The 13376-nt window shown below is 33.0% G+C and overlaps 2 protein-coding genes across 2 annotated transcripts; one reads left to right on the top strand and one right to left on the bottom strand.

Annotated features, from left to right (window-relative positions):
* Nucleotides 1-3087: 3087 nt before the first annotated feature.
* On the top strand, nucleotides 3088-4989 carry LOC108997288 (aquaporin PIP1-1-like). The gene is made up of 4 exons (XM_035694023.1): nucleotides 3088-3513; nucleotides 3690-3985; nucleotides 4545-4610; nucleotides 4723-4989. The coding sequence occupies exons 1-4, from the start codon at nucleotides 3186-3188 to the stop codon at nucleotides 4816-4818; spliced, it is 786 nt and encodes a 261-aa protein (XP_035549916.1). The 5' UTR covers nucleotides 3088-3185; the 3' UTR covers nucleotides 4819-4989.
* A 2193-nt stretch (nucleotides 4990-7182) lies between these two features.
* Nucleotides 7183-9639, bottom strand: LOC108997464 (cytochrome P450 86A22-like). The gene is made up of 2 exons (XM_018973769.2): nucleotides 9285-9639; nucleotides 7183-9158 (listed from the first exon to the last, which is right to left on the bottom strand). Exon 2 carries the CDS (start codon nucleotides 9025-9027, stop codon nucleotides 7453-7455), a length of 1575 nt encoding a protein of 524 aa, XP_018829314.1. The 5' UTR covers nucleotides 9028-9158; nucleotides 9285-9639; the 3' UTR covers nucleotides 7183-7452.
* Between the last annotated feature and the right edge of the window lie 3737 nt (nucleotides 9640-13376).

The raw sequence follows: 13376 nt of genomic DNA, 5'->3' as shown, positions 1-13376 counted from the left end.
AGAAAGTGATTATAAATGAAATTATAAAATTTTTTATTTTTTTCTTAATAATTAAAAATGTTAAAAAAATACTAGAAAAAAAAATAACAAATTTATAATCAGCGGTACACCTAATAGTAAACGCAGGCAACCCGCAAGCACCGTCCTTGGGGTGAAATACTCTGCACTGCTTTCAATGTCCTCAGACGTGACCAAGGCATCGCTCTAAGAGCATTCTTATTAGTTTGGGCAATCTTTAAAATTTAGTCAATATCACACTTTTTTACATTTATCTATTCTATTTAAATTCAATCTCCACATTGGATTAGTTATTCACATTCTATATAATACTAAAATATTATTATTTTAATAATTAATTAATTAAATTTATTTTTATCACATTTTATAGTTCTACCAATTAAATGTTAATAATAATTATATTCTAATTAAATTAATATTAAAAAAAAGTTTTATTAAATGTTAATAATAATTATATTTTAATTAAATTAATATCAAAAAAGTTTTATTAAATGTTAATAATAATTATATTCTAATTAAATTAATATTAAAAAAGTATTATCAAATGTTAATAATAATTATATTCTAAATGTTAAATGTTAATTATATTCTAATTAATTTAATTTGTTTACTTGGAGTGAGAAATTAATATTTTAATATTTGGAGAACCAATTATAGTTCTCTATATTTGACCAATGACTGTAGTAAAAATGTAAATTATTTTGAAGATGACCAATCCAATGTAGAGTTTTTTTATACAAATTATCTAAATTTTAGATAATTTTTTCATTTGACCAAGCCAATGAGAATGCTCTAAGGAGTGGGCAGGGGCATGCTGATTGCAGATGCAGGTGGGGTTGAGTCATTGTGAACTGCATGTGAGCATGAAAGGGCACAAGACCACGAGTATGAGTTGTCCACCACATGATAATGGCAACTCTTCTTTTTGGAAATACAAAGGCATGTTGTCCCGCGTCTACTCTTTTGTCAATGTTGTTAGCTAGGCCATGGAAATGTTAAAATTTTAGAAAATTAAAATTTAGTTCTTGGGTTTTTATATTTGGCAACTATGGTTGGGTTCGTAAATTTATTAAAAAAAAATCTATTATCAAACCGGTAAATGGTATACTTTATGCACTGATTTAATAATAGAATAACTCATTTATTACAAATTAAAATTTTATGATTTCTTTCACATATCTATCCATCTAATATCCATATGAAACTCTAATTTAGTTCCATCCCCTATGACAAATTTATAGAGAAAAGTTAAGAGATGATGATGAATGGAGGGAATAGAGTGAGAGTTTCTTAAAACTGCAACAAGTTTTGAATCTTATGTGGACATGGAGGAATCCTTTTACCATTACTAACAACGCTGTTAATGGCTAAAGCAGTCACTATTCATTATGCTTATGTAGCCGTTTTCCCCTTGCCACGTGCTTGCACAAGGCTGTCACTTTCCTAACGCTCACAAAACGGCCACTGTGCATGCACCATTCTATGGTTGCAATTTCCCCAAGTCGTGGGGTCGAAATTTCAAACATGGAAGTAATCCCCTTACTCAGAAGATTTGGGCTACCTTTTTAATTATTTTTGAAAAAAAAATACAGTATACACATATACAAAGAGATTATATAAAAATAAATTCACAATATGATATAATTTTATGTAACATATTAGATTTACTTTACGATAAAAATAAATTTACAATTTAACGTCGTACCACCTCAAGTCACGTTATTTTATAGACTTACTTTTATGTAATTCCATATTTATTTTTTTTTTAGAAAACTTCTATTATCAAGCGGCCATATAGAACACATATAGTTAAGTGTTTACGTGACATAACTTGATTTAAAAAATAAATTTTAAAATTTAAATCTTACGAATTAAATTATATAATTTAAATGATGTGAATGATGTGCTCTATATTAGAACTTGATAATAGAATAACCATTTATTTTATGCTCAAAAGTAGTTTAGATTTACGATATATATATATATATTCCTTTTCAGGTTGAGTAATATCATTATTAATTCATCAACTTCAATTGATATACCACAAGTACATGAATTTAAGAGACTGAGCTCCCCTCCCATGCATATTCAAAGCTTCCTATAAGAATTGGTTCTAAATTACTACAAGTTTCATTATTTGGTCTTTTAGTTCTATATAAATGTGATATAACCACCATTAAATTGCTTATACCGCATGCTGAAATTCACTGAGCTTGACAACGTGTGAGACTAGAACACCTTTTCATTGATATTGATCTATAATTCAGATTAGGTGCGAGGCCAGATGACCCAGATATGGCCCAGAACAGCTAGCTAATCAGCTGCACCATATAATTTCAAATCCCATCATCGACACATGAATAATAAGAAAGAATGACACTCTGTAGAGGATAGCATTTTTTTATTCATTACAAAAACAGCAAGCCAATCAGTCCCTGTCAAGTGTCAACATCCCTCTACTTTCGAGAGAGCAATCACCCATCACCAATACCCCTTTTTTAAGATAAAGAATAATTTATTGAGTAATGATACCTACTCTATATTTTTTACAATATATTTAACAATTATATTTTAAAATAGAGATAAAGTGAAATTATTTTTATGAAATATTTTATTTTATAAAAATATTTTCTATTTTAAAATATAATTATATAAAATATCATATATTTATCATTGAGTTATGTTAGGATGCTACCGCCAGCAATGACAGCTCAAAGTGCTGCCTAGTATAAATTTTATATTTTTATTTATATTTTATATTTTTTTAATATTTTTAAATATTTTTAAAAAATAAAAAAAATATATTAATATATTAAAAATTACTTTCTTAATTATTAAATAAAAAAAAATTAAATATATAAACGGTAAGAAGGTAAACTCAGGTGGCATGCATTTTCCTTTTATCAGTTTCCTAATTTTTATCTAGAACCCCCTGATTGAAGCAAGATAATTAGGACAAAGACTTCTAATATTTTTTTTTAAAAAAAGAAAACCCATTTTAGCTTTCAGCCAAATAATAGACTCTACGTCTATTAAAAAAAAAAAAAAATTCCCTTCCTCCTTTTCTCCACTTCACAGCCTTTGTTTGAGAGTGACAAGAAAATAGCAACTTTTGAATTCCTTTCTTTTTTAGAGAGACGAGATCTCAGTGAGGGAGTGAGACAACCATGGAGGGAAAGGAAGAGGATGTTAAGCTCGGAGCAAACAAGTATGCAGAGAGGCAGCCCTTGGGCACTGCAGCTCAGACAGGCAAGGACTACAAGGAGCCACCCCCAGCTCCTTTGTTTGAGCCAGGGGAGCTGCACTCATGGTCGTTCTACAGGGCCGGGATTGCAGAGTTTGTGGCCACCTTTTTATTCCTCTACATCAGCATCTTGACTGTTATGGGTGTAAGCACGTCCAAAGACAAGTGTGCCACTGTGGGTGTCCAAGGAATTGCTTGGGCTTTTGGTGGTATGATCTTTGCCCTTGTCTACTGCACTGCCGGTATCTCAGGTTAGCTAACCCCAACCCTCTCCTTTTCTTGCACGTCTCTAGTGTGGGTGGGTCTGTCTCTTTTTACTACTTTCGATCTGAGTTTTCTTCAAACTGCAATGGATTTCTTCTAGTAACTAGAAGATTTCTGGGGAAGATGTTTAGTTACCAAATACTTGTGCTTGTTTTGCAAACAGGTGGACATATCAACCCTGCTGTGACCTTTGGACTCCTCTTGGCAAGGAAGCTTTCCCTCACAAGAGCTCTATTCTACATCATCATGCAGTGCCTTGGAGCCATCTGTGGAGCTGGTGTTGTGAAGGGCTTCCAGAAGACCGAGTACATGCGCTTGAGCGGGGGAACTAACTTTGTGAACCATGGATACACCAAGGGTGATGGCCTTGGTGCAGAGATCGTCAGCACTTTTATCCTTGTCTACACTGTCTTCTCCGCGACTGATGCCAAGAGAAAGGCCCGAGACTCTCACGTTCCTGTATGTATTTTTTGTTACCGTCTTTAACAAACATGTCTTCGGCTCATGTTTGTTCTCTCTATTACTTTACAGGTGCTTTAATTCGACGTTGCATGACTTGGATTACAAAAATAATTGACTATCTCAAAACATTCTCAATTAAGAATATAATATAAATAATTAAATTTAAATTTTTTCTTAAATTTTTGTGATAAATTAGAGGTATTGAATTCGATTCCGAACTTGAGACCTTATTTTATTTAATTAAATATTCCTCCACTTGTTAAGGTAGAATCTGCGCACACGTTTTAGAATATATATAATATAAATAATTAAATCTAACTTTTCTTATTCATATAAATTTTTGAAATAAGTGATAAGTTTACATTCTCTCCCATGAACTTTGAAAGAATAAAAGTAAATTACTTGGGTACAGTACCTTGAAAATAACAGTATCTAATTAGTATCAGAATTCTGAGGTGTAATGTAGTGTTTTATCATAACTGTACGTCGATTTTGGCTCCACTTCCCATTGGGTTCGCGGTGTTCTTGGCTCACTTGGCCACCATCCCCATCACAGGAACTGGTATTAACCCAGCCAGGAGTCTTGGAGCTGCCATTATCTACAACAGAGACCGATGACCAAGTAAGTATTTTGATGAAAAATCTCATAATAAAAGTACCTCTGGCTTTCTAATATTCATGATTGAGAGGGATGAGATCACGATGATATTTCTCTTTAATTTTTGCTTAACCAGTGGATCTTCTGGGTGGGACCCTTCATTGGTGCTGCTCTTGCTGCTGTCTACCACCAGATAGTCATCAGAGCTATTCCTTTCAAGACCAGGGCTTGAGATTCTTCCCACTTTTGATCTCAAGCAATCTCTATGAATTATTACTTCTATTTTCTTCTGCATTTTCCCTTTCAGATCAAGTGCATGTGATATTAAGATCATATCAATTATTTGTGCAGATTTTTTCGTAATAAATTAAGTTTGTGACGTTTTTAATGGAGAACTTTTGTTGCCCCACATGATTCCCCAGTTTTGTGCCTGCATCTAATTAATGCATTGTTATTCCTCGGATTAGCCTCATTGCCCGGCCATGCCCTTAATTATGCCATATTATAAGTACGTAGTACTACTGATTGTCCGATCCATGTAGTAGAGAGATATATAGAGACCCGGCCTCCTTGTGGAAGGGATGATCTAGAGGAAAAATTAGCTAGGGGTAATGCTCAAGTCCAGTTAATGGAAATTGAACCCGTTGCATGTGGGACACGAGTCCTATCTACCAGCGGGTCCAATTCCTGGACCCAAGCCAAACCCAATAGAGTGATACCTACCGGAAGTAAAAAAGGAGTCAATTGTTATGTAGAGGTATACATATACTCTTTGATTTATTTATTTATTTTATTAATACTGGGTGTCCGAGAACAACATACTGACTAATCTATTATCTCAGAGTGTACAGACATTCAGCAATGAGTTTTTTGTAAGTGCATCTCGGATAATGTAAAAGAAAAAAACTCTCATTCATGATCCTAAAGATTGTTTACACTAAAAGGATTTCGAAACTTAAACTTTGGAGGGAGCATAATACACTCATTGAATTACTCTTTCATATTTGACTTATCAAGTCTTTCAACGGGAGATCATGTCACTGATCATCTTACCAAGGATTAATACCATCCATCTGATCCCACAAAAAATTAGAATCTATCACCGCCACAGATCAATGGCAGTCATGTCCGATATATAGGATCAGATTCCATGACAAAGAACTTAGAGATGGCTGCCGCCATGCATGCTGATCAGTTGAGTAGAGATCGTACTGTTTATATTGATCATGATTATAATTCGTCACTCATGAAGGTTTTTAACTATGAGCGATATTGAATATCCCATATATGTACAGGGCCCGTACCTGTGTGATCATCTGGTTCAACTAAATTTTTAGGCTATATGAATGGTTTGAAAATATGTGCTGAGACATGAAGACTTCGTAAAGAAAATTAGTACTACAGCCGGCCCAGGCCAGAGGACAAGGCTAAATTAAATGAAAGAAACTGTGACCAAACGTACATTGGCATTTATTTTGTTCCTGGTGATGATATATATTACGTTGCCAAATGCACATGAACTTAATCCTTTTTCTGTGTGTGTGTGTCTCTCTCTCTCTCTATATATATGTATGTATACATGTATATGTATGTATGTATGTATGTATTGCATGCACGGAAAGATGAAAAATTGTGCTGAGTACTTAATGAAAAGGAAATGACAAGCTAGCTAGCTCGATGATCAACTATATATGGAATTTATTAACAGCTATATATATATATATATATATATATAATGCAATGCTCTTAATTATCTGCAAATTATTCGTAAGATCGATACAGTACCAGCATTAATGATTATATATATATATAAGTTTATCAACCAATAATATCCTGTCTGACCTATCTAGATCTCTGATCACTTATTGAGTCCCTTAAAACAACCCTATTCGTAGACAATAAATTGTACTATTAACTTTTCTGGATTTAATTAAGCAACTTATCAACAAGACTTGAACGTACAAGATCACAAGAAATTAGTGAGAAACTTCTCGATCGGTACTTGAATGTGAACGAGACATCATTAAATATGAGCGATATTCGAGACTCAAAAAATTACTAATTAGATCCGGTGGGTGGGAGAATTAGTTGATGGCTAATATTTATATATAGCTAATGTTAGATACAATTATATTTAGTGTTAAATATAGTTATAGAGTGAGAAAGTACTATATATATAGTTTTAATTAGATCCACGGTCATAGGTGCGTGCTTTCCTTCTCGTCAATTGATTAATTAGAAGTAGTAGTAGTACTACTATAGTTTTACACAAAATAAAAATTACAAAAATACAATATATATATATATGAGTAATTCTATATATAATCGTGAAGTACATAAACGTAGCGTAATCGCTTTAAAAAATAGTGTGATTTATTATTAAAAAATTAATTAATTTTTATGTATATTTTATATTTTATTTACTTTTTCAAAATGATTACGTGACGATTAATTACACAATTCACGATTACAAATATACTTTATATATATATATATATATATAATCACGTGTATCATATGTCTACTTGATAATTAATAAAAATAATTTTACTATCTATATATATCACGTCATGAAATGCATGGAGAAAAAAACAAGTGATCAAATGTAATCTTTGACAATTATAAATAGCAGCTCGATCCTGCCGCGCGCTTCATTACAATATTCCTATTGATCTTCTGATCCCTTTATCATATTGCTCCCTACACACGCCATATGCATCCTTCTTTCCTCCACAGATTACAGTAAATACACGTATATATATATAGGAACTTGTAAATATGACAGATGCCAATCATGATTTAGTACCATAATAGACACCCCTCATGATACTGCCATTAACTGAGAGCTGCATGCATGCATATGTCATCATGCACCTATGCAAATCTTGTCCAAGATAGGTTTCAAGTCCCTTGCCTGCACATTAACCTTGAGCCCGTACTTCATGAACAACGTCAAGGACATCTTCTGCTCCACACGGTGGCCTGGCACCACCGACAGCCGGTGTCGCAACAGCACCGCCGCCGCAATCGACTTCATTTGCAAATAAGCCAAATCTTTCCCTAAACAAATCCTTGGACCTGCATTAAAGGCGACAAACTTAAATGAATCTTGTACCTCAAGTTTCTTCTGGTCTAGAGATAACCATCTCTCGGGCTTAAACTCGAGGCAATCTTCTCCCCAAATGAACTCCATGCGCCCGATTGCATATATGGAATATGTGATGGATGAGCCAGCTGGTACAAAAGCTCCACTTGGCAAAATGTCATCTGCAACTACGTGCTTCGAGTCCTGAGGCACAGATGGGTAAAGCCTTAAGGTCTCGGACAATGCTGCCTTAAGGTATATCAATTGGTCAACTTCTTCAAACACTAGGGGATCTTCTACCCACTTGGAGGGGTCGGTGCCACGTGTCTCCATCAGGACGGTGCATAATTCGTTGAGGATTTTCTCTTCCACTCTTGGGTTTCGACTAACCAGCCAGAAAAACCAGCTTAGTGCGACCGACGACGTGTCACGTCCAGCTAAGATAAAATTAAGAGCCACGTGTTGGAGAAATTCGTCCGAGTAGGACTCCCTTTTCTTCATGAACCTTGACAGCAGGTCATCGTGCTGGGACCCGATGCCACCTTGTTGCTGACTCTGCAGCTCGAGCTTACGTGTGTCGATGATGTTGGTCAAGTATTGGTCGATGCGTTGCAAGCTTTTGCTCAAGCTGACTTCCATTCCGAGCCGGAGCCATTTCCTTAGCTTCCACACTATCTCAGGCACAATAAAGCGTTGCAGCGTGGCTTCGGTGGCTCGGTCGAAAGCCAAAGCAAAGTCATTCTCGGGTAGTCCAATAGATAGAGTCTGTGGATCTTTACCAAAAGCCAAGCCACAGATGTTATCGAAAGTGAGCCGAAGCAAGAGGTCTTGAAGATCAACCGACTTTCCTTCTAGCTGAGCCATCTCGAGAATAGGGCAGAACCTAAACTTAATGGCCCGACTCACCCACCGAGCCATGGCTTGGCGCAACGTCCGAGTGGTGAATTCTAGTGCGGCGGTCTTTCGTTGGAATAGCCACGTGTCACCGTCGGAGTTGAAGATCCCATCTCCGAGCAAATCGTGGAACACTGCCTGCCAGGTTGGACCCTTGGGGTAATTATCGAACCGGACCTTAAGAATGTGTTCCACGTTCTTAGGGTCGGATGTGACCGTCACGAGACCCTGTTTCCGAGCCAAAAATGGAAGAGCACAGATGCAAGTCTGGTACGTGCCGCCGCACGTTCGAAGATTGTCCGCGATCCAGTCATGCATGCGATTAGAATGCTGGATGAGACCAGGCAGGCTCCCCAGTAGAGGCCAGACACGTGGGCCTCTCAAAGACCGAGAGATGAATTTGAACCAAAGTAAATATACAGAGACAGCCGATAAGAACATTAGCGCCGTTGATATCTCCATTTGATCGACGGATCCACACGTAGAGAACAACACCTTTCTTGACTTGCGATATCTAAGAGCCTCAAGCAATGCACATGAAAATATGGCGTCGCTGCGGACGTTCAAGCACAGCAACTTTCAGATTTGCCAACCTGCCCGCAAATGTAAAGGCAAAATCTTTGAGCAATGAGCTTTAAGACACGAAACGCAAATAATTGCATGGGTTGATAATTACAGGCAAAATAATGTGTAAGACAGAGAAAAGCATGGTGAAATACCTTGAAAGACGAGAAATAATGGTTAATTCTTGGAATGTGTGGAAGCAAGTGAAGGAAGGAAGAGGAGGAGCTGGTGATCAAATTAAGGAGTTGATGAAGGAAGAACTACATGAATTATATGTGAGGGAGAAGAAGGCTGAGGAAAAAGTGCTTTATAGGAGTGCAATGAAAGAGATGGAGCTACTGATGATTAATTACAAACAGGCAAAGCAAGGCCGAGCTGTGTTGAAATTAAGTTTTCTATTTGTTCGCTATCATCTGATCGATTTATTCCATGGACGGTGGACCTTACTAAACAGCTTAGTTATGAACCACTGCCATTAATGTACGCGGATGTCGTTGGGGAAATTTAGGTAAAACCACCAAAACTTTTTTTGAGGTTTTTATAGACTCAGAAATCCACTAAGCTTTCGCTGTTTTCTACTTTGCTTGGAGGGCTAGCTCTCTCTCTCTCTCAAAAAGCTAGACATTCTCACCTAATTTTGCTGTAAAGTGCCGTCTGGCATTGAATGAGGAAAAAAAATGGGATTAATTGGTTGAGGGACTTGTACGAGTGTGTGCGATATAAATATGAAAAGACTATTCATATACAAACAACAACAATAATATTATAAGATAATAATATTTTTGTAAAATAACATTATTTTTATAAAATATTTTATAAATTTATTCTTCATTTAACACATTATAATAAAATATATTATAAAAAATATTATGTATAAATTATTTTTCATATGAAAAAGATTAGTTGAATTGACTGATTGAATTTTTTATTTTTATTTAATAATTAAGTAAGTAAAGATTATTGAATTGATATTTCTTTATTTTTAAAAATATTTAAACTATATAAAAATAATTAAAATAAAATAAAAATAAAAAGAAAAAATTACATTTGCACTTCTAGATCTACTTATTCGACTAAAATCGTCGGTCCAGTATGAATACACCGATACTAAACAGTACTACTGTTGTACGTATGTCGCACAATTCATATATACTACGTACCTACGATGAACCTTAGATCAATTCGTTGATCTAAGTTGAGATCATTTGAAAAAAATAAATTATTTATTATATTTTATATAAAATTTTAAAAAAAATATAAAGATAAAATAAGATAAGATAAGTTGAGAGTATTTCTGTATTCAAACAGTATATTAATATATATATATATATATAATGGTTAAGGTCGAGTTTATTGAATCGAGATTCCTAAAGTTCTGGCAACGTTAGACCTAAAACAAAAGAGATAGTAGTATATATATTATCTCTGTTGTTCGGATTATAACGCAACAAATAAATGAAAGGATAATGCAACATCCACCGAAGAAGAGCTCTACAAAACTTATCGATTTCTATTTTACTATATTTTATTTTTTAATTAATTATTAAAAAATATTAAAATGTTTTTAAAAGAAGTATTTAAAAGAATTTAAAAAAATATAAAATAAAAAGTGTTTTACACTTATAGGAAGGATTACTCGATGGCCCTAGAAGGCCCATAATGAAATGCATGGCCACGGATGTCGGCTTTTGAGAGCTAGCGCGCTTAACGTACGAGCAGTGTCACTCATGCATGCAAGGATATATACCTCCTACGTACTCACTTTTCCAAACCTAATCAGCTTAGGCTAGGACGGTTTGTAACAACGTACGTACTAAATACTGTAAAAAATTACACCTTTTCCAAATCCAATCCAATTTTACAGTTTACGGTGGGAAAATAATTTTATAAATTTACATAATTTTATAGAATAGGTTAAATTTATTTTATAATTTAATATATCAATATCAGACCAATACTAAAAAAAAAAAAAGGAAGACGACGATTTTACTTACCATGCACATCTCTAGACTCTAATGATATGTTGTCACTTGTCACCCATAAAAGAGAGAATTAAAGAAGAAGATGACTTCTGTCTCAGTTGTAATTAATGCCATCTTTGGACCTTTCTCGGTACAGAGTCAAAGCTACTAGTACTAGCTCCCTCATCTCATCTGTTTTCTCCGCCCTCAATTATGAGGATAAAAATATAATAAATAATTTAATTTTTTTAAATTATAAAATAAAAATAATATTTAATTCAAATTTTCTGATAATGGAGAGGGACATGCAACTAACTATATGAAATGCAAGGTCGTCCTTTAATTGCCTTCTAAAATATACGATCCAGTGCATGCATGGATGCATGGCCTCATCCGCAGTGACCATGAAGGAAATCCAATCATTTTATTTCAGCACGATCTGCATGCCAGCTTCAATGCACCTCCATGGCATAGAAAGTCCTCTTTATACATAGCTTTATATACAGCAAATATTGGTATTGCCAAGTTGGGGAAAAATTAATATAAAAGGTTAGTACTTTTTTCCCAAACGTTTGAAATCAGGCATGCATGCATGCATGCAACGTCACCTGTACAAGAATAATTAATTTGTATATAGACATCTTACCAACTCGTTTGATTACACAGATGTGATAAGATGATAAATTTATAAATTATAATGAAATAATTTACGAATAGTAGTAAAATAATTAGAATTAAGATATTTTATAAAATTTTAGATAATAAGAAAAAAAAAAGTTAAATAAAAAAATTATAAAGTTAAAATATGGTTAAAATATACTTTTTTAATATAATTTTTATTTTAAGATTTTAAAAGTTGAATTATTTTTTATGTTTTGTTTGAAAGTTTAGAAAAATTGTAATGATTAGATCAAAAAATTGAAAACTTGAAAATTTAAAATTGATAAATGTGTGTTTGAATGATGTTTGAATGTTGAAATGAGATGAGATAATTTAAAAAATTTGTAAAACCAAACCAAACCTTATTCGTAATCCATTTTTATGTGTTTGAATGACTCGTTTTGATAATTAGAATAATTTAGAATATATGTGAATAGTAATGAAATTGTTTGTAAATAATCGTGAAATGACATGAATAAAAATGTTTTATTAGCTTTTGAGAAATGATTGAGAAAAATTGAATAAAAATTTTATAAAGTAAAAATTTTATTTTAATATAATTTTTTAATTAATTTTTTGTTTTATATTTTGAAAAAATTTGTATTATTTTTTTGTGGTTTATTTGGAAATTTTGAAAAGTTGTATTGGTTTTGAATTTGAATAATGATTAGGTAATGATTAAATAACAAATTTAAAGATTTTAAATTGAAAATTATTTTGTATTTGAGTGATGATGTTTGAGAAGAAAATACTTGAGAATATCTTGTTACACAAACAAGTGGTTGGTTTTCAGGGATGAGATGGGATGAATTGAGATTAAAGTTAAAAAGTTAAATAAAATATTGTTAGAATATATTTTTTAATATTATTTTTATTTTGAGATTTGAAAAAATTGAGAATTAATTATTTTTATTTTGAGATTTGAGAAATTTGTAATTATGAGGTGAGACGAGATGAGATGAGATATTTTCTGAAAACAAACGAGGCATTCATGTTTTTATTTTTTTCTTATTGGAGCTATATTAGATACATATTTTTATTCCATACTTAATATTCGAGAATTAATTAATCTAGCTGCAGATATTAATGTACTTGAATAATCACATAATTCAGTAGTGTTAATGACTTTTGGGTAATTGTACACGTATAATTATTTTGCAAACAATCAATATGATCATTTCACTTTGTTAAGAATAAATTGTAAATTTTATAAAATTACTATTTATTTTATATATAATATTTTTTAAAAATTGTAAAATTTGACTTTTTCAATATAAAATTAATGATGAGATATACCCCTTTAACAAAATAATCGGTGGGTGGCATAAAGTTGGATGACTCGGAGACTTCCAATAGTCATATCGGATTTGATTTTGGATGTCGACACGATGTCATGCATTAAAAGACTTGATCACTAATGGTATGTTTGGGTACCAAACTACTCTCAACACTTTCTAAGTATTCTCGTACTTTTAAAAATACTTCACATGCCAAACAACATAAAATATTCTCAATGGGACCCACAAACCCACTTCAATCTCTACTCATAACTATTCACAAACATTCTATAATACTTATCACTATTATATATAAATAAAAAATAAAATCACTATAATATTTATCACT

Source organism: Juglans regia, chromosome 9 (genome assembly GCF_001411555.2).
Source record: "Juglans regia cultivar Chandler chromosome 9, Walnut 2.0, whole genome shotgun sequence".
Taxonomy (NCBI): Eukaryota; Viridiplantae; Streptophyta; class Magnoliopsida; order Fagales; family Juglandaceae; genus Juglans; species Juglans regia.
This window is presented reverse-complemented; position numbering and strand designations above follow the sequence as displayed.

Bases quoted from the DNA above. Each gene is read 5' to 3' on its own strand.
- LOC108997288 (XM_035694023.1), top strand. From the start codon at position 3,186: ATGGAGGGAAAGGAAGAGGATGTTAAGCTCGGAGCAAACAAGTATGCA. The intron at 3,514-3,689 runs GTTAGCTAACCC...TTTTGCAAACAG, and splicing joins CTGCACTGCCGGTATCTCAG to GTGGACATATCAACCCTGCT. The intron at 4,611-4,722 runs GTAAGTATTTTG...TTGCTTAACCAG, and splicing joins CAACAGAGACCGATGACCAA to TGGATCTTCTGGGTGGGACC.
- LOC108997464 (XM_018973769.2), bottom strand. From the start codon at position 9,027: ATGGAGATATCAACGGCGCTAATGTTCTTATCGGCTGTCTCTGTATAT.